This window comes from Coregonus lavaretus (genome assembly GCF_964263955.1).
Source record: "Coregonus lavaretus genome assembly, chromosome: 37".
NCBI lineage: Eukaryota > Metazoa > Chordata > Actinopteri > Salmoniformes > Salmonidae > Coregonus > Coregonus lavaretus.
In genome coordinates, this window is record NC_140024.1 from 33,747,014 (window position 1) to 33,767,363 (window position 20,350).

Here is a 20,350-nt window from a genome sequence, read left to right on the forward strand (position 1 = left end):
ACGACATATGCCTTCATACCCCTCAGCGTAGGCTTCACAGCTACGTTCAACTGAGTCATGGCATCCCTTCCTAGTAAATTGACTGGACACAGGCTTGATACCAGTACAGGTATGCATACCTCTCCCCCTGAATCTTCATGTTGTAAAGTCACAGGGGCTGATAATCACTCTATAAATTGATGGCCCGAGGCCGAGCGTACCATGATTTTTTCCCCATTAATTCTAATTCCTTTGGGTATGTCGGCTACACAGATTGCTGTTCGACATGCCCCTGTCTCACACAAGAATTTAATATTTTTCCCCAATATTGTTAAGGTGAGGTATGGTTTCTGTTCTTGCTACAGAGCCAATTCAATTGTTTCCAATTCAAACACTTCCCACCCCGTATCAATGGGTTCCTCTGACCCCTCTCCTGTCTTAGGGTGCACTACACCCTCTATAGCTCTTACTACATCTTTATACCTTACTTCTATAACCACTTTAGTTATGGTCCGATTACCCATTAAACCTTATCACATAACCTTATCACCTAATCAAACAACGGCACAACCTTAAACTCATCTCCGCCGGCTGGTAGCCCAGTAACCAAGAGCACCGTCTCAGTAACCGAGGTCGCCGGCTCCAACTCCCGAGCCGACCAGGCGAAAAATCTGCCGATGTGCCCCCAAGCAAGGCACCCAACCCCCACTGCTCCTGCAAGTCGCTCCGGACCAGAGCGTCTGCCAAATTACCAAAAATGCAAATGTAAATATTCTCTGCTTTCTCACTCATGACGTACGTCTACGTTTGAGTGAGAAAGTTCATACATATGCATCGTTGGAATTTTATAGGGACCTCTCAAATAATCGCTTCGTATTGTTTTTAGCCAATTCTTAATCGACACGAATCATTTTTTCAAACATTTTACCCGTTGAACCAAAAAATAGACTGTCCTATCTCCGACACTGCCCTTCCCTTTACCCCTGCAGTCACGATGGTTATGACTTGTTTTGTTCCAGTATTTACACGGGGCGATACACTTTTGCCAAATATTCCTTTGTTTCAGTTAAAGCACTTCCTCGCTCCTTCGCGCTTAAAAAACCCCTCGCTGTCTCCAGCCCCTCCTTTCGCTGTTTTTTCAAATCCGTTTTACATGCATCTGCCTAATCATATAACTTCTAACTTTTTTACTTCGAGATGCCCAATAAATTCATACCTCTTCTCCCAAATGGATCCATAAAACATATTTCTTCGATCTCTTCCTAACATATATCTTTCATCCCCCGTTAATTCTCGGACCTCTTTAGACTATTTATTTCCCATGGTGGAAAAATAAAAAATCCCCCCCTTTAGTAATAATTCCCAGAATTATTCTCCTAGGAGTTATTATTTTAGTGCGTCTCTCTCGAGCCAATGTTATGATCTGCTTTTGTAATTAACCATTTAAAATTATCCACCCGTAACCCAGAGTTTTTTATTTAAAACTCCGGTTTCATGAAAAGAGTCAGATAACCATTTTTTCTCACGCGACCTATTTTTAGCTCCTTCCTTGAAACAATTATCACGTATTCCGATGGATTCAAGTCTCACACGTACACAACATTATACAATCATTTGCCAAACCTATTTGTAACCTAGAGGTCGTAACTGCTCCAGTTTCATGAAACAGACAGAGTTCTAGCAAATCCCCAGTTGTTTACGCGACTTTTGACCTGTTTAATGTATCTATCGCACACGACGAAAATCATCCCTTTCCCTGTTTATCGTAGCACTGTACCCAGTACAGTCTCAATAAAAACTAGTTTACATTGGTGATGGCCTTTCAACCCGTGTCATTTCGGACTAGACTATTTTGGTAATAGCTATTTACCTAGGGTCAATTACGGACCCTCCTTGTTTAGTAATAATTCCCAGAATTATTCTCCTTCGCGATTTTGATAACTATTTTCTGCCCTCCACAAGAATCACTATTCTTATAGAAGTTCAAATCATTTCACCAAAATCCATGAATAAAAATTACTGACCTTTTCCTTGCAGTTTGGATTTAAATGCTTTTTCAAACTCGTTAACGTCTTTATCGTTCATAAGAGTAATCACCGGCCTGTTTATAACCTTAACGTCGAAGGCCAGGACTATTCTCCACGGATGCAATCATCCGCCCGTGCACGGTTTCGGTGTTTCTAGAACGACAAAGACGTATTTAAGCTCCGCTCAAAGGACCACACTGTTACGAGAATTTCTATCTCTAATTCAACCTAAGCTTGAATCTTTACCAGAGGTTGTAAGGCTCTGGTTTTAATCATCAATGATTCAAGGTCCACAACCCACAAGGATTATCTGTATCTTTATTCATGGAGAGCTCTGCCGCCCAAAACACATACCCTCCTGTTTTATACCTCGACACCCCAAGGCACCCTGCTCCGCCCACCTCTAGGAGGCCCCCTGTAACCCGTCTTCTCAGTCCCCTTCACCCTGGAATGTTTAGTCCCGCCCCCCTCTGTTAGTAGGTTGACAATACATTATAATTCTAACACAGTTCACACATTTATACTGTATTTGGGGTGAAATCCTTTAGTCATTATTCTTAAAATACAAATTAATCTAACACCCAGTCTCTGCTATATGGAGCTTCAGTTACAGTCCATAAGGAAAGCCCAGTCTCTGCTATATGGAGCTTCAGTTACAGTCCATAAGGAAAGCCCAGTCTCTGCTATATGGAGCTTCAGTTACAGTCCATAAGGAAAGCCCAGTCTCTGCTATATGGAGCTTCAGTTACAGTCCATAAGGAAAGCCCAGTCTCTGCTATATGGAGCTTCAGTTACAGTCCATAAGGAAAGCCCAGTCTCTGCTACATGGAGCTTCAGTTACAGTCCATAAAGAAAGCCCAGTCTCTGCTATATGGAGCTTCAGTTACAGTCCATAAAGAAAGCCCAGTCTCTGCTATGTGGAGCTTCAGTTACAGCCCATAAAGAAAGCCCAGTCTCTGCTATATGGAGCTTCAGTTACAGTCCATAATGAAAGCCCAGTCTCTGCTATATGGAGCTTCAGTTACAGTCCATTAAGAAAGCCCAGTCTCTGCTATATGGAGCTTCAGTTACAGTCCATAAAGAAAGCCCAGTCTGATATATGCAGCTTCAGTTACAGTCCATAAAGAAAGCCCAGTCTATGCTATATGGAGCTTCAGTTACAGCCCATAAGGAAAGCCCAGTCTCTGATATATGGAGCTTCAGTTACAGCCCATAATGAAAGCCCCAGTCTCTGCTATATGGAGCTTCAGCTACAGCCCATAAAGAAAGCCCAGTCTCTGCTATATGGAGCTTCAGTTACAGCCCATAAAGAAAGCCCAGTCTCTGCTATATGGAGCTTCAGTTACAGTCCATTAAGAAAGCCCAGTCTGCTATATGGAGCTTCAGTTACAGTCCATAAGGAAAGCCCAGTCTCTGCAATATGGAGCTTCAGTTACAGTCCATAAAGAAAGCCCAGTCTGCTATATGGAGCTTCAGTTACAGTCCATAAAGAAAGCCCAGTCTCTGCAAGTGACACACAGATCAGATGATATCCACAGTGAATTCCCAGATGAGGGTCCACATGACTCTTACCCGGTGAAAGGAAGTAGAGGAATTATGATGGCGTAGATTGCATCACCTCATATCTCAACATCTATTTCAAGACGGTTGGGAGTGGAAAGGAAATGCTATTCAAATACAGAAGCAGGTAATTAATCAGCTATCATCTCTTATGTTAAAGACCACATGAGGGAATAGATGGTTGACCAGTGTTTTATTGATGTGGCCATGACAACAGTCTGGGAATATACCAGATAGATGGTTGACCAGTGTTTTATTGATGTGGCCATGACAACAGTCTGGGAATATACCAGATAGATGGTTGACCAGTGTTTTATTGATGTGGCCATGACAACAGACTGGGAATATACCAGATAGATGGTTGACCAGTGTTTTATTGATGTGGCCATGACAACAGATTGGGAATATACCAGAGCTCTCGACCAAACCTTACAATTCTCACAATGTTAAAGACCTTGTTACTTAAATGCATCTAAAAACAATCAAATGCAAAGCTTTCATCAGCACAACCAAATAACAATGTGTGTGCCTTGGTGAGCACATGGAGTAAGATGTAAATCTGATATTATGCTGTACAGTTTGAAGACAAAATCACAAATGTTTCAAACTATTTTTGGGGGGTCATGATGAAATGCTTAAGAATAACAACAAAAAAACTGCGTATAAAGCATGTTAAAGCAGAAACCTCTGTTAACAGACCACTGACTGGCTTGGAAGAAAGTGACTTGAGGGTGAGAAGGACAAAACAGTTGGACAAGACATTCGGTTCAACAGTAAATGCCCTGGCCTGTTAAACCCATCAACAGTTAAAGAGCTTGTATCTAAAGTATGCGTACTACTTCCTGCTTTTTTTTATTTTTATTTTATTTTTTAAATGGGACACCGCCTTGATGAACAGAGAATTACATGTAAGTTGTGTCCCTTCTGTATTGAAGACCAACCGGCTAACTCGACCCATTCCCTAGTTGCTGACATGCTAGCAGACACACAATATCCTCCTTCAAACTGGACATCAATCCATCCAGTATGCAAAAAGGAACCATTCCGTTAATGCTGTTTCCTTATCCTCCCTTTAGTACATTCATTTAAATTAATGAATACATGATTTGTCCACAACAACCTTTTCCATTGTAAAGCAATCCAGGGATTACTTTTATTTTCCTGCCCTTTGCCAATTAACTTTCATAAATGAGTCAAATCCATGTATTTAAATATTTGGTTTATCTGAGTTCACCTAGACTCCAACAAGAAGAATATAACATTACTGTGAAGAAATAAGTGGCGACTAGCATTGTTTTTTTTCCCAAAGCGTAGCTCACAAGAGCAGCTCCTAATACCTGTCCACAAGAAAATGTTACTTCAACAGTTTAATTTAACTTAGTGAATTATGTTTAAGTGGCTGGTCAATGTTTCAACACAAGGTGTTCCAACTCCAGGAAGTTCCTCCATAGACACCATTATCCAAGCCAGGGCTCAGTGAAGAACACAGTAGACAACACAGTAGCAGTCTGACAGCCCTGTCCTTGGTCCGTGATGACGTAAGAACAGAAGGAGCCGTCCCCTTTTCCCTGATCGTCTCTTAACCCTGCTTCTGTTTCTTCAGGTAGCGGGAGCGCATCCCCAGGTGCAATCCCATGATGTAGCTGTTCAGGAGCCTGGCAGGGCACAGCACTGTGGTCAGCCAGCCCTGAGGGGAAAAAATAAATACCATTATCACTTACAATCTGGTCTGGTAATCCATGCCTGTTACTTTCATCGTTTTCATGGTTAATGTCATAATTTGTGGGTATTTACAGTCAAATTCTGTATTCATTCCTATTAACTTGCGTTAAGATACTTACCCCTGGAATAGTTATGCATTTGCAAAAGCATGAGAGCTTCAAGCAATGCTCATTTGTGGCTAACTATCATGGAAGAAGCTTCGTAAGCTGATGCGGTAAAATCTGGTATAACCTGACAAGTAGCTACTTGTTCAACCTTGTGATAAAAGCGGTCATCCTGAACCCTACAAATGTCCACGGAAATGGACAATGAAGTATGGTATCGTCAGCCCGCCCCTACCATGACTGCGTGAGGCAGGTAGCCGTTGGTCTGGCTCTGCAGCCCCACTGTGTTGAGCTCTGCGGCCACATAGCGGTCAGGGTTGGGCTTGTCCAGTGTGGCCCGCCGGATCTTACTCAGCTTGGTGGCCACAAAGAACGGCAGGACACTCTGGAGAGGAGAGATGGCTGTTACTCACATTTACAATGGATGCTCCCTCCCTGGTTTCAGAACAAACTCCTACCTCCAGTGTCAAGATGGAGGCATGGTGGCTTCAACACAGCGCCCCCTGCCAGTCATCTAGTGTATATATAAATCATTGGTTAAAACAGGTCAGTCTTCAGTCTCACCTGGATGAGGAGCCCTTTGCTCTTGTACTCAGCCTCCAGCCCTCGGGAGAAGAAGTCCACAAACGCCTTCGAGGCAGAATAGACCGTGAGGAGGGGACAAGGGTACATCCCACTGGCAGAAGAGATGTTGAGGATGGCCCCCTTTTTCCTGAAACAGGTGACACTCAATCTGATGTTTAGGGCTCAGAGACAAAACGAACCTCTGGTGCCGGACAACATCACACCTCAGTACATGAGCACATAAGAGTTTGGGAATAAGCGTTACAGTTTGGGCAGAGCGAGTGGGAGAATCTCCACTGACCAGAGCGGCTCTACTAACTGACAACCATTCCCTCCCTGGGAACCCCAGATACCTTCACCACCTCCGTCCCTCCCTCCCTCCACGTACCTCTCTACCATCCCAGGTAGCACCATACGTGTCATCTGCATAAAGAGAGACAGAGATTGTGGGTGTTAGAGAGCAGAAAGCATGCTGTCGCTTTGGGCTGGGTAGCAATCCTCTGCCTCATCCCTTACATGGCAGACTGTGTGTGTGTGTGTGTGTGTGTTCACTCATTGTGGTGCGTGACAGATAAAGTAAAAAAAATAAAATAAAGACTGTTCATTAATAAATTGTTCATTTCTGTATCGCTAGCCTTCCTTTCCCATAATGAGGACTCACCTGGCAAACAGAGGTGATGTTGATGTTCACCATTGTTTCGATGAACTGCAAGGGGCAGAACAAAAAACTATTTAGTTCTGGGTTCATCATCTCTGAGGCGTAATGTTTTCATAGAACAGCATGTGTGATTGACCTCTAGAGGTCATAGGTCATCTTGGTACACAATAGATGGGAAGTGAACAATCCACAAGGCCATTCAGACTTACACTATCCAGGTTGGGAACGTTGAGGAAGAATTCAGGATAGGAGTAGGACATTCCCACATTATTCACTATGGATAAAAGCCATACGGAATAGAGTCAGGACTTTCAAATACAAGATCATTTAAGGGAATGAAAGAAGTGATCAACAAATGCCTCTCTGCACTTGATTTCCAACTTCTAAACAAAGGAGGGCATCCACAGAGAACCATACCCTCTGAATGATTCACAAAAAACAACTGTCACTGTCGAAGACTGCCTCTCTCACTTACCCAGAACACCAATCTCTAGCCCAGTAAGACCAGCTTCAATCTTGGGATATATGTCAGACGCACTGAAGTCTACAGCGATGGATTTGGTCTCAACGCCATATTTGCTCTCTAGGAGGGAAGACACATGCAAGACGTCATTACTGTAAAATTAAAAAGGTACGGAATGATCTGTGAGGATATCCCCATTAACAGAGAAACTGTAGAGGGGGATTCAGATGTCAATACACCAGTGACCAGCAGAGGGCCCCGTCACATAAGAGAACTAGAGAAAGACTAATTCTCCTCTAGTCCAGGGATTCCCCAAACTTGGTTTACCATTTTATTTTTTTACTCACAATACCACAGCTCCATTATAAAAACCAGTCAATACCACAGCTCCATTATAAAAACCAGTCAATACCACAGCTCCATTATAAAAACCAGTCAATACCACAGCTCCATTATAAAAACCAGTCAATACCACAGCTCCATTATAAAAACCAGTCAATACCACAGCTCCATCATAAAAACCAGTCAATACCACAGCTCCATCATAAAAACCAGTCACAATACCACAGCTCCATTATAAAAACCAGTCACAATACCACAGCTCCATTATAAAAACCAGTCACAATACCACAGCTCCATTATAAAAACCAGTCAATACCACAGCTCCATTATAAAAACCAGTCACAATACCACAGCTCCATTACAAAACCAGTCACAATACCACAGCACCATTATAAAAACCAGTCAATACCACAGCTCCATTATAAAAACCAGTCAATACCACAGCTCCATTATAAAAACCAGTCACAATACCACAGCTCCATTATAAAACCAGTCACAATACCACAGCTCCATTATAAAAACCAGTCAATACCATAGCTCCATTATAAAAACCAGTCACAATACCACAGCTCCATTACAAAACCAGTCAATACCACAGCTCCATTATAAAAACCAGTCAATACCACAGCTCCATTATAAAAACCAGTCAATACCACAGCTCCATTATAAAAACCAGTCACAATACCACAGCTCCATTATAAAAACCAGTCACAATACCACAGCTCCATTATAAAAACCAGTCACAATACCACAGCTCCATTAAAACAGTCCACAGAGGACTCCTAGTGTCCTGTTGGAATATACCAGCATCACTCACCATCAATGTAAAGATATTGTTGGCTTGTCAACAGCCTCACTTCCAAAGCTGACTGTGTGTAGCATGTAATATTACTCAAACTCACCAGTATGGAACTTCTCCACACACAGAGGAACAAGCACTCCATGATGCCTTCTGTATGTTATTCATATCCAGATACCCGTCTACGCCAAACAGGTCCAGATACCCGTCTACACCAAACAGGTCCAGATACCCGTCTACGCCAAACAGGTCCAGATACCCGTCTACGCCAAACAGGTCCAGATACCCGTCTACGCCAAACAGGTCCAGATACCCGTCTACGCCAAACAGGTCCAGATACCCGTCTACGCCAAACAGGTCCAGATACCCGTCTACGCCAAACAGGTCCAGATACCCGTCTACGCCAAACAGGTCCAGATACCCGTCTACGCCAAACAGGTCCAGATACCCGTCTACGCCAAACAGGTCCAGATACCCGTCTACGCCAAACAGGTCCAGATACCCGTCTACACCAAACAGGTCCAGATACCCGTCTACACCAAACAGGTCCAGATACCCATCTACACCAAACAGGTCCAGATACCCGTCTACGCCAAACAGGTCCAGATACCCGTCTACGCCAAACAGGTCCAGATACCCGTCTACGCCAAACAGGTCCAGATACCCGTCTACACCAAACAGGTCCAGATACCCGTCTACGCCAAACAGGTCCAGATACCCGTCTACGCCAAACAGGTCCAGATACCCGTCTACGCCAAACAGGTCCAGATACCCGTCTACACCAAACAGGTCCAGATACCCGTCTACGCCAAACAGGTCCAGATACCCGTCTACGCCAAACAGGTCCAGATACCCGTCTACGCCAAACAGGTCCAGATACCCGTCTACGCCAAACAGGTCCAGATACCCGTCTACGCCAAACAGGTCCAGATACCCGTCTACGCCAAACAGGTCCAGATACCCGTCTACGCCAAACAGGTCCAGATACCCGTCTACGCCAAACAGGTCCAGATACCCGTCTACGCCAAACAGGTCCAGATACCCGTCTACGCCAAACAGGTCCAGATACCCGTCTACGCCAAACAGGTCCAGATACCCGTCTACACCAAACAGGTCCAGATACCCGTCTACACCAAACAGGTCCAGATACCCATCTACACCAAACAGGTCCAGATACCCGTCTACGCCAAACAGGTCCAGATACCCGTCTACGCCAAACAGGTCCAGATACCCGTCTACGCCAAACAGGTCCAGATACCCGTCTACACCAAACAGGTCCAGATACCCGTCTACGCCAAACAGGTCCAGATACCCGTCTACGCCAAACAGGTCCAGATACCCGTCTACGCCAAACAGGTCCAGATACCCGTCTACGCCAAACAGGTCCAGATACCCGTCTACGCCAAACAGGTCCAGATACCCGTCTACGCCAAACAGGTCCAGATACCCGTCTACGCCAAACAGGTCCAGATACCCGTCTACGCCAAACAGGTCCAGATACCCGTCTACGCCAAACAGGTCCAGATACCCGTCTACGCCAAACAGGTCCAGATACCCGTCTACGCCAAACAGGTCCAGATACCCGTCTACGCCAAACAGGTCCAGATACCCGTCTACGCCAAACAGGTCCAGATACCCGTCTACGCCAAACAGGTCCAGATACCCGTCTACGCCAAACAGGTCCAGATACCCGTCTACGCCAAACAGGTCCAGATACCCGTCTACGCCAAACAGGTCCAGATACCCGTCTACGCCAAACAGGTCCAGATACCCGTCTACGCCAAACAGGTCCAGATACCCGTCTACGCCAAACAGGTCCAGATACCCGTCTACGCCAAACAGGTCCAGATACCCGTCTACACCAAACAGGTCCAGATACCCGTCTACACCAAACAGGTCCAGATACCCATCTACACCAAACAGGTCCAGATACCCATCTACACCAAACAGGTCCAGATATCCATCTACACCAAACAGGTCCAGATATCCGTCTACACCAAACAGGTCCAGATACCCGTCTACACCAAACAGGTCCAGATACCCGTCTACGCCAAACAGGTCCAGATACCCGTCTACGCCAAACAGGTCCAGATACCCGTCTACGCCAAACAGGTCCAGATACCCGTCTACACCAAACAGGTCCAGATACCCGTCTACACCAAACAGGTCCAGATACCCGTCTACGCCAAACAGGTCCAGATACCCGTCTACGCCAAACAGGTCCAGATACCCGTCTACGCCAAACAGGTCCAGATACCCGTCTACACCAAACAGGTCCAGATACCCATCTACGCCAAACAGGTCCAGATATCCATCTACGCCAAACAGGTCCAGATATCCATCTACGCCAAACAGGTCCAGATATCCATCTACACGAACACACATCAACAGGTCCAGATATCCATCTACACGATCACACAAACAGGTTTGCGTTGGTTAGGGGAACCAACGGAAAGTGTTTTAATATATTTTACAACGGGAATCAAAAATGCGAGCCCAGGTATTCCCTCCCAGTTTGTTCCTGTTTTCTGCCTAATGAACATGCCCCAGTTGTAACCACTCACCGATGGACTTGGCCACATCATCCAGCTTCTCCTGGGTGCGGCTGATCAGCACAATGGAAAAACCCCTCCGAGCCAGCTGTGGAGACAGACCAACTGCTAGAAACCAACATCAACATGGACACTGAACACTAAGACCATCATTAAGACCGGCCATTAAAGAGGGTCAAACATTCAACACTACCACACCCAACTGCACCCAAATCCACGATCTAAAACACTCAAATCACAACACCCATCGTCAACACTGAGAAGGATAGCACTAACTGTTATCAAGCAGGCCATTTATTATGAGGCTGTCAACTGATGGGAAATCCTTTGACAAATGATTGTACTTTAAAATGAATTCTGCCCTGGCTATGCAGCATAATAATATAATATGCCATTTAGCAGACGCTTTTATCCAAAGCGACTTACAGTCATGTGTGCATACATGTTTACTTATGGGTGGTCCCGGGGATCGAACCCACTACCCTTGCGTTACAAGCGCTATGCTCTACCAATTGAGCTACATAGGACCATTAATCCCTCAGCGCTTGCTCGCAAAAGGCAAACGTGTGTGTGTGTGTGTGTGTGTGTGTGAGAGACAGTCACTACTTCCGACCTCATGGTTAAACCTCTCTCTCCCCCCCCCCCTCTCTCTGATGAATCACTGTGGTTTTCCCAAACTCCGGGAATCTCTTACATCCTCCGCATAGGCTTTCCCGATTCCATCCGTGGCTCCCGTCACAACTGAAGGGGAAGACAAACGAGGGGAGAGGGGGAAGACGAACGAGGGGAGAGGGGGAAGACGAACGAGGGGAGAGGGGGAAGACGAACGAGGGGAGAGGGGGTTTTAGTCAAGGGTAAACAAACACACTGCACACAAAACTGACCCCGAAAAAAAAACACTAAAAGCGCAAGAGCACACAGATTCCATTCTAGTCAACGTGGTCACAAGCCTATTTGTGTCAAGCAGTACTCAGTCAATGCATCAGACCTGGGTGAAATACATCAGCATTTAAATATTTGTATAAATGTCGTGAAAAATTATATGCCACATAAAAATGATGACATGAACAATGCATTCTGTGTCCTTCCACTGCCACCTGTGGTACGGTCATTTGAGAGAGAGAGAGAGAGAGGAGGACGAGCGAGAGAGAGAGAAGGACAGAGAGAGAGAGAGAGAGAGAAGGACGAGAGAGAGAGAGAGAGAGAGAGAAGGACGAGAGAGAGAGAGAGAGAAGGACGAGCGAGAGAGAGAAGGACGAGCGAGAGAGAGAGAGAGGAGGACGAGCGAGAGACAGAGGACGAGCGAGAGAGACAGAGGACGAGCGAGAGAGACAGAGGACGAGCGAGAGAGACAGAGGACGAGCGAGAGAGACAGAGGACGAGCGAGAGAGACAGAGGACGAGCGAGAGAGACAGAGGACGAGCGAGAGAGACAGAGGACGAGCGAGAGAGACAGAGGACGAGCGAGAGAGACAGAGGACGAGCGAGAGAGACAGAGGACGAGCGAGAGAGACAGAGGACGAGCGAGAGAGACAGAGGACGAGCGAGAGAGACAGAGGACGAGCGAGAGAGACAGAGGACGAGCGAGAGAGACAGAGGACGAGCGAGAGAGACAGAGGACGAGCGAGAGAGACAGAGGACGAGCGAGAGAGACAGAGGACGAGAGAGAGAGACAGAGGACGAGAGAGAGAGACAGGACGAGAGAGACAGGGGACGAGAGAGAGAGACAGAGGACGAGAGAGAGAGACAGAGGACGAGAGAGAGAAGGACGAGAGAGAGAGAGGAGGACGAGAGAGAGAGAGAGAGAGGAGGACGAGAGAGAGAGAGAGAGAGGAGGACGAGAGAGAGAGAGAGAGAGGAGGACGAGAGAGAGAGAGAGAGAGGAGGACGAGAGAGAGAGAGAGAGGAGGACGAGAGAGCGAGAGAGAGAGGAGGACGAGAGAGCGAGAGAGAGAGGAGGACAGAGAGAGCGAGAGAGAGAGGACGAGAGAGAGAGAGAGAGAGAGGAGGACGAGAGAGAGAGAGAGAGAGAGAGAGGAGGACGAGAGAGAGAGAGGAGGACGAGAGAGAGAGAGAGGAGGACGAGAGAGAGAGAGAGGAGGACGAGAGAGAGAGAGAGAAGAGGACGAGAGAGAGAGAGAGAAGAGGACGAGAGAGAGAGAGAGAAGAGGACGAGAGAGAGAGAGAGAAGAGGACGAGAGAGAGAGAGAGAAGAGGACGAGAGAGAGAGAGAGAAGAGGACGAGAGAGAGAGAGAGAAGAGGACGAGAGAGAGAGAGAGAAGAGGAGAGAGAGAGAGAGAGGAGGACGAGAGAGAGAGAGAGGAGGACGAGAGAGAGAGAGGAGGACGAGAGAGAGAGAGAGAGGACGAGAGAGAGAGAGGAGGACGAGAGAGAGAGAGAGAGAGGAGGACGAGAGAGAGAGAGAGAGAGAGGAGGACGAGAGAGAGAGAGGAGGACGAGAGAGAGAGAGGAGGACGAGAGAGAGAGAGAGGGAGAGAGAGAGAGAGAGAGGAGGACGAGAGAGAGAGAGAGAGAGAGGAGAGAGAGAGAGAGAGAGAGGACGAGAGAGAGAGAGAGAGAGGAGGACGAGAGAGAGAGAGAGGAGGACGAGAGAGAGAGAGAGGAGACGAGAGAGAGAGAGAGGAGGACGAGAGAGAGAGAGGAGGACGAGAGAGAGAGAGAGAGGAGAGAGAGAGAGAGAGAGAGGACGAGAGAGAGAGATAGGAGGACGAGAGAGAGAGATAGGAGGACGAGAGAGAGAGAGAGGAGGACGAGAGAGAGAGAGAGGAGGACGAGAGAGAGAGAGGAGACGAGAGAGAGAGAGGAGGACGAGAGAGAGAGAGGAGGACGAGAGAGAGAGAGGAGGACGAGAGAGAGAGCGAAAAAGAGAATATTTGTGAAAGATTGAGGAGGAAGAGGACTACCGGTACTGAGATGGCGGGGAGGAAGGGTGCAGCAGGACAGGCTCCTTGGCCTTCCTCTGCCACCCCGGTGCAGGCAGCCTGGCACTGCAGAGACAGCAGTAGCTTTATTTAGCCTTTACCTGCTGTCAGTGGGCTCAGTTGGCCCCTTTACCTGCTGTCAGTGGGCTCAGTTGGCCTCACCTCAGGTTCAAAATAGAACCAAGTGAGGCTGCCTCCCTCTCACCCTCAAACCGCAAGCTAGAGCAGCAAAATACTTTGTTTTCCAGCTCTCAAACTCTCCACCCACCCCCTCCCTCCTTCACTACACCCAACTCTCCACCCCCCCCCCCCTTCACTATACCCAACTCCCCACCTTCACTATACCCAACTCTCCACCCCCCCCCCCCCTCCTTCACTATACCCAACTCCCCACCTTCACTATACCCAACTCTCCACCCCCCCCCTTCACTATACCCAACTCTCCACCCCCCCTCCTTCACTATACCCAACTCCCCACCTTTACTATACCCAACTCTCCACCCACCCCTCCTTCACTATACCCAACTCCCCACCCCCCCTCCTTCACTATACCCAACTCTCCACCCCCCCTCCTTCACTATACCCAACTCCCCACCCCCCCCCTCCTTCACTATACCCAACTCTCCACCTTCACTATACCCAACTCTCCACCTTCACTATACCCAACTCTCCACCTTCACTATACCCAACTCTCCACCTTCACTATACCCAACTCTCCACCTTCACTATACCCAACTCTCCACCTTCACTATACCCAACTCTCCACCTTCACTATACCCAACTCTCCACCCATCCCTCCTGCACTATACCCAACTCTCCACTGCTGTTGCCTTGGTGATTAAAGCAGAGGAAGATGAGAAGCAGCCAGGCACGAGACCAGAGAGGAGGGAGGGAGAGAGATGACCATGGATCCTGGGACCAGCTAAAAATAGAACGGAGCGATTGAACAGAGGGGAAGTGAGGGAGAGTCTGTATGGACGACAGGGCAAGCTTCCCCTGGTTATTTTAACATTGTTTAAGAATTAAACTCAATGTTTGGAGCTCAAGGCATGTTCCTTCCATTCACTCAAATAAAAATTTTAAAAAGTGTCAATTTGAAGAGCCCCCATCAAATATATGCTAGGTTATGGAAGAATCTCTACTCATAGGACCTAACCTAGACGGCCTTGAATGGCATCCAACATCCTCATATCGTCAAGAAACTAAAATGTGGTTATAAAAATCCAAAAAAAAAGGTTTTTATTTATTTTTAAAATCACAATAAAAAAAGCCCTGCCTCTCAGTCACAGACAGCGGTGCTTCTGCTGCTGAATATTCTGAGCTAAAAAAAGAACTGCAGATTTAAAATAGCAGAAGGCTGCAACCTCGTCTAGAACAGTCGCTGCACAGAATACCAACGAGCTGCTGCTCCCAGCGGTTCTTCACACACCTCAGCATTCCTCGCCCCATCTTTCCTCTTACTTATGGACGGTTGGAAACACACACACCTTATTCATCTGTCTTACTTTTTTTTACAAACAATTTCATGGCTAACCCCTGGTTCTACAACCCCTGGTTCTTTAGTCTTAAAAATGTGTTGCATATTCTGTTCAGACCACCACTTTGTACAGCAGCATGCCTCCTTGGATAGGGGGGCACATGTCTATCTATATACATTACTGAACAATATCCAGACAGACGTCATCTCCTGGCCTGTATTTAGTGATGCAGCCATTGCTAAGAGGAGGCAAGGTGGAGGAACTGTGGTGAAATAGCTACATCTCTAAAAATGCAATGTTTTTCACACATCATAAATCCCATTTATGGCGTAAAGCTCAAGTCTCAGCCTGCATTTACACTTTAGCTTTTTTCCTCAAATTGCACATTTGCATTGATAAAGTGGCCAATATTGAATTAATATCCCAACTTTCAGCAATTATTTCTAAATAATGATTTACAAATGCAGTGTCAAAGATCCCTCCTCCAAAGCATATTTGTTTTTAGTCAATTGTAATAAATTCTAGGAAAATATTAACTTTTTTAAACTTGCGTTTCATTTTTTTGTTCTAAAAGATCCCCCTTCCTGTCATACTCGAAGCAGTCAGAAGAACACCGGTGTGGAACGTAACAATGTGTGTCAGTACATGACCTGAGAACGACCTCCTTCAACCAATGACAGAGAGAGGAGCGATCCACTTATGGTTACCAGTGTCCAACAAATCTGTCAACCACACCAGATATTACCCATGAGCCAATGCATTTCAATAAAAGGACTTGACAATAGAATAGTCTAAATAACCATTGTGTCGAGACAGAGCAGGTGTCGTGACAGAAAAAGACAGGGTGGGGGAAGCTCAGAACGGGACGAGGGGGGAGGGAAAGATGGTGAATATCGGCTTTTATGAATGGGAGGTGAACCCCACAGAAAGATGGTGAATATAGGTTTTTATGAAATGGGAGGTGGGGCTAGAGATATGCACCCTCTGTTACGTGATGCTGCTCCACAACACACACAGCGGTAAGTGTAATTTAAACAGAACACCCTGAGTCCTCTGCCTCCTCTATGAATGGCTCTAGTCTTCTTACATAATCAGGCCGTTCTCTCAGTCACCTCTGCGCCAGTGAGCAAGGGGGAAGAGCTGTCCAATAGCTATTCACAGTGTTTCTAAATAAGCTACATAATGCATGTCAAACTTGGTTGAAATGTTCCCACATTTATAATTTCCCTTTGCTGCAAACATGAGCAAACCAGGATAAGACTGCTATGCAGCAGGCCTTGACAGCTAGCCTGAAATCCAGACCCGTTTGGTGTTAACATTCCATTCCTTGTACTACGTGTCATTTGCCAAAGCACAGGAGTTGAACGTTAGCAAAACGTTTTGTCATGTGCTATTTATAATTTAATTTCCAGGGGTTTATTTTGATTTCAAAATGGGATTTCAATTATTCAATTACTTTCTGGAGCTAGTCCACTTCTGGGTGCGATAGCCGCAGCTGTGTTTTGCAGTCACATGGTCAACGCATGCCCTAAACTGGTGGTTGCACTTCAAAGATGGATGGACTCAAATATAATAATTAGGTGGGTGCTTACTCTTCTCCCATTTCACACATGTACCAGTGTGTCAATACACGTGTGAATTGGAAATGTGTTTTTTGCATATTCCACACATGCCAGGGTCTACCATAATCAACGGTGACCCTGGAGCAATTAGGGTTAGGTGCCTTGCTCAAGGGCACATTGACTGATTTTTCACCTTGTCGGCTCAGGGATTCGAACTAGAGACCTTTCGGTTACTCGCTCTAAGCTACCTGCCACCCCAAAGGTGGTAATCCTGATGTGGTAACCCTGTTGATGTAACCCTGATGATGTAACCCTGAATGGATGAATGGCCTTGCCCTAGCAATAAGGTTGGGTAAACATTAATGTAGCCTATTACTCACTTCTGTGAGGAAAGGCAGACTCATGCCATTCCTACGCAATACTGATGTGTTGTCTAGGAACCACAGAGTCCGCTGTGGGTTCCAAAGGACAATAGGGCTGGCCAGCCTTTCAGTGTTTCCCCTACATGCATTTAGCAGTGGGCACCCCCCAAAAAATAAATAAATAAAAACAATTAAGAGATTTACAGTAACATTCCTAAATATTTTTTCAGGATGGTAAAACGTTTTCAGTGTAAACTTAAACGACTAAAACCAGATATAAAGTACGTAGTAAAGTTAACAGAGCAATATCTTTTTTTATAAGATCTTTGAGAACTAGCCATTGCCAAAATAAAAACTAGACAGTCCGGGAGAATCTACAATTTTAAAAATATTATGGCATTGGGGCCCCATTGATTTAGTTATAATGTTAGAGTCACTCAGACAGCATAAACCACGGCAAAATGTGTAGAAGTGCAGGAAATGACATTTAAAAACAGAACATTTTTGTCTCTACAGTTGGCCTCTAAAACCGTGCCTGCCCCCCGGGTTAACTTTACCACCACTGCAGAAAAGAAATCCTAGGGGAAACACTGTAAATGTATTCTACTAGCTACAATGTTCTACTGATAGCTAGGAGAACTACATGTAGACTACTAGCTACAATATCCTACTGATAACTAGGACAAAGTATTGTCTGATTCACACTATAAACTGACCTGAACCATTCTGTAGTGGGTCGAGGGTCACTGGTTTTGAAGTACATGTAGGGCTACCCCATTACTAACTCTCAAACTCTAGGCGGCATTCTGACTTCTCCCTACAGTTTTGAGCCATTAGCTTCGCCCACGAATGGCTCATGTGAACTACAATTCATACACTGTGTTTTAACGTTTAGAAACGTCAATAATTAGCGCTTGAGATACGGCTTTCGAAACATATGGCTCTTATCTTTCATCAGCGACAAATACTTGAAATAAAATAAAACAAACACGCCATAAAGCAATGGTGAGGCCATGCAAACATTGTCTTTATATAAATATTGCTTGCTAGCTACTCACCTGCCCATTTCCCGAGTTTAGCAGGTGATACCAACCGTCCATTCCCCAGCACCCACACTCTGAACCCGGACAGCAACCGATATATTGAGCACACTGAGAAATAGGCCGCAGTCAGCGCACCGATCCAGAAGAGCGGTGTCTCCACCGCGCGTAGCAAAGCCTCTCCGGTTGACAACATGATATTTGCACAACGCACACGGCTTTCACAACTAACTTGTGAGATTAAATGTATGCGTTCATAAATTGCTGTCTACAATAAATGAATCTATTGCAAAAGCTTCTTGAACATGGTGCGTCCAGTCATTTTGAGCTCGTGCTTTTATACTTGGCTTTGCTTCCGCGTCTAACACTTCCGCATTCGCTGGTTTGCATCACTGATTTGTTGAGGTTGGAATCTGTCAAAACATGCTCCCTTTCGATTCGTTTATATTTGCGTCAAATTCGTGGGACAGCAATGACATGTTTTTAGACAGCCATTCTCATTCATTATTTGTAACTTTATGAACGAGGAAGGCGGGACAACACTTTCATGAAATCTGACTGGATGAATATTTTTGTTACCAGATTTTCAAATCTCTGATTGGTTTGTGCTGTAATTACTGTCCAAAGTAACAAACAGGACTTGGATTTTTGATGGGATTATTTCACTGGATCTGGCGACACCTGTATATAGTTTTCATTGTTATCTGTGCTCTATGTTCTGTGTTTTTTTTATTTGATAAAAAAAGTAATATATATATATATATATATTATTATTATTAATACTAGACTGCAGTGGAGAGGTCAAAAACGTAATGTTCCTCTGCATGCACATCACTGACGACCTGAAATGGTCCCTTCACACAGACAGTGTGGTGAAAAAAGCACAACAGCACCTCTTCAACCTCAGGAGGCTGAAGAAATGTGGCTTGGTCCCCAAGACCCTCACAAACTTTTACCATTGAGAGCATCCTGTCAGGCTGTATAACCGCCTGGTACAGCAATTGCACCCTCCGCAAACCGCAGGGGTCTCCAGAGGGTGGTGCGGTCAGCCCAACGCATCATCAGGGGCACACTGCCTTCCCTCCAGGTCATCTACAGCACCCGGTGTCACAGGAAGGCCAAAAAGTTCATCAAGGACCCCAGCCAACCGAGCCACGGCCTGTTCACCCCGCTACCATTTAGAAATGGAGACAGTACAGTACAGTTGCAGCAAAACTGGGACTGACTGTTGAATCAGACCGTTAAACAGGCTCTACTAGCTGGCCTCCGCCCAGTACACTGCCCTGAACCTCAGACACTGTCACTAGCCGGCTACCACCCGGTACTCTACCCTGCACCTTAGAGGCCGCTGCCCTAAGTACATAGAGTCATTGAACACTGGTCACTTTAATAATGTTTACATACTGTTTTAACCACTTTATATGTATCTACTGTATTCTACACTCTTAGAAAAAAAGGGTTTGAAAAGGGTTCTTTGCGGAGGGATAGGGTTCTACCAAGAACCGTTTTGATCAGAAGAACCCTTTTTGGAAGACAAGGGTTCTTTGTAAGTTAAATGGTTCTACCTAGAACCTTTAACATCCTAAGAACCGTTTTTAGAAGAAAGGGTTCTTTGATGATTCTTTGGAAGGCAAGAAGGATTCGTTGGAAGGCAAAAAAGATTCTACATAGAACCATATATAGTATTTCCCAGCATGCTCTATTGCAGGGAGATTTTCAGAATTGTTTGTTTTACTGTAATATCTGTGTTTTTGCATGTACATTGACTGGTTAATACATTTTATGCTACACAAAGATAAATAACATACAGTTTTCTAAACTAATCCTATCTGTTGGATTTATAGTACCCGTTACTGAGATGGTTGTTGCAGTTTAGATGATTGAGGTAATCTCAGTATTCAATCTTCCCTACCCTGGCAGTCATTCTGAATTCAGGTTGCGGGTGATTAACAATATCCTAACTCTGGCTGGATTCCAATAGGAATTACACATCACTTTGCAAGCCAGCATAATGTGATTTGCAGGCCTGATGTGGCCTGTAAACCAGGAGTTTCCTAACACCACTGTGTTAAGGTATAACTAGGCCCTCAAAGAAAAGCCTTATGATATACAGTGCATTCAGAAAGTATTCAGACCCCTTGACTTTTTCCACATTTTGTTAAGTTACAGCCTTATTCTAAAATTGATTAAATAAAC

The 20,350-nt window shown here is 45.5% G+C and overlaps 1 protein-coding gene across 1 annotated transcript; it reads right to left on the reverse strand.

The window, feature by feature from the left end:
• Positions 1 to 3,742: 3,742 nt before the first annotated feature.
• LOC311111894 (very-long-chain 3-oxoacyl-CoA reductase-B-like) lies at positions 3,743 to 18,532 on the reverse strand. The gene is made up of 10 exons (XM_084154814.1): positions 18,173 to 18,532; positions 11,465 to 11,511; positions 10,783 to 10,858; positions 7,090 to 7,197; positions 6,824 to 6,888; positions 6,618 to 6,662; positions 6,345 to 6,379; positions 5,957 to 6,104; positions 5,628 to 5,777; positions 3,743 to 5,253 (listed from the first exon to the last, which is right to left on the reverse strand). The coding sequence occupies exons 1-10, from the start codon at positions 18,348 to 18,350 to the stop codon at positions 5,146 to 5,148; spliced, it is 960 nt and encodes a 319-aa protein (XP_084010940.1). The 5' UTR covers positions 18,351 to 18,532; the 3' UTR covers positions 3,743 to 5,145.
• Between the last annotated feature and the right edge of the window lie 1,818 nt (positions 18,533 to 20,350).

Coding starts and splice junctions, on each gene's coding strand:
- LOC311111894 (XM_084154814.1), bottom strand. CDS start 18,350: ATGTTGTCAACCGGAGAGGCTTTGCTACGCGCGGTGGAGACACCGCTC. Junction 6,889..7,089: donor GCTAGAGATTGGTGTTCTGG/GTAAGTGAGAGA, acceptor TTTTATCCATAG/TGAATAATGTGGGAATGTCC. Junction 5,254..5,627: donor ACCTGCCTCACGCAGTCATG/GTAGGGGCGGGC, acceptor TTTTCCCCTCAG/GGCTGGCTGACCACAGTGCT.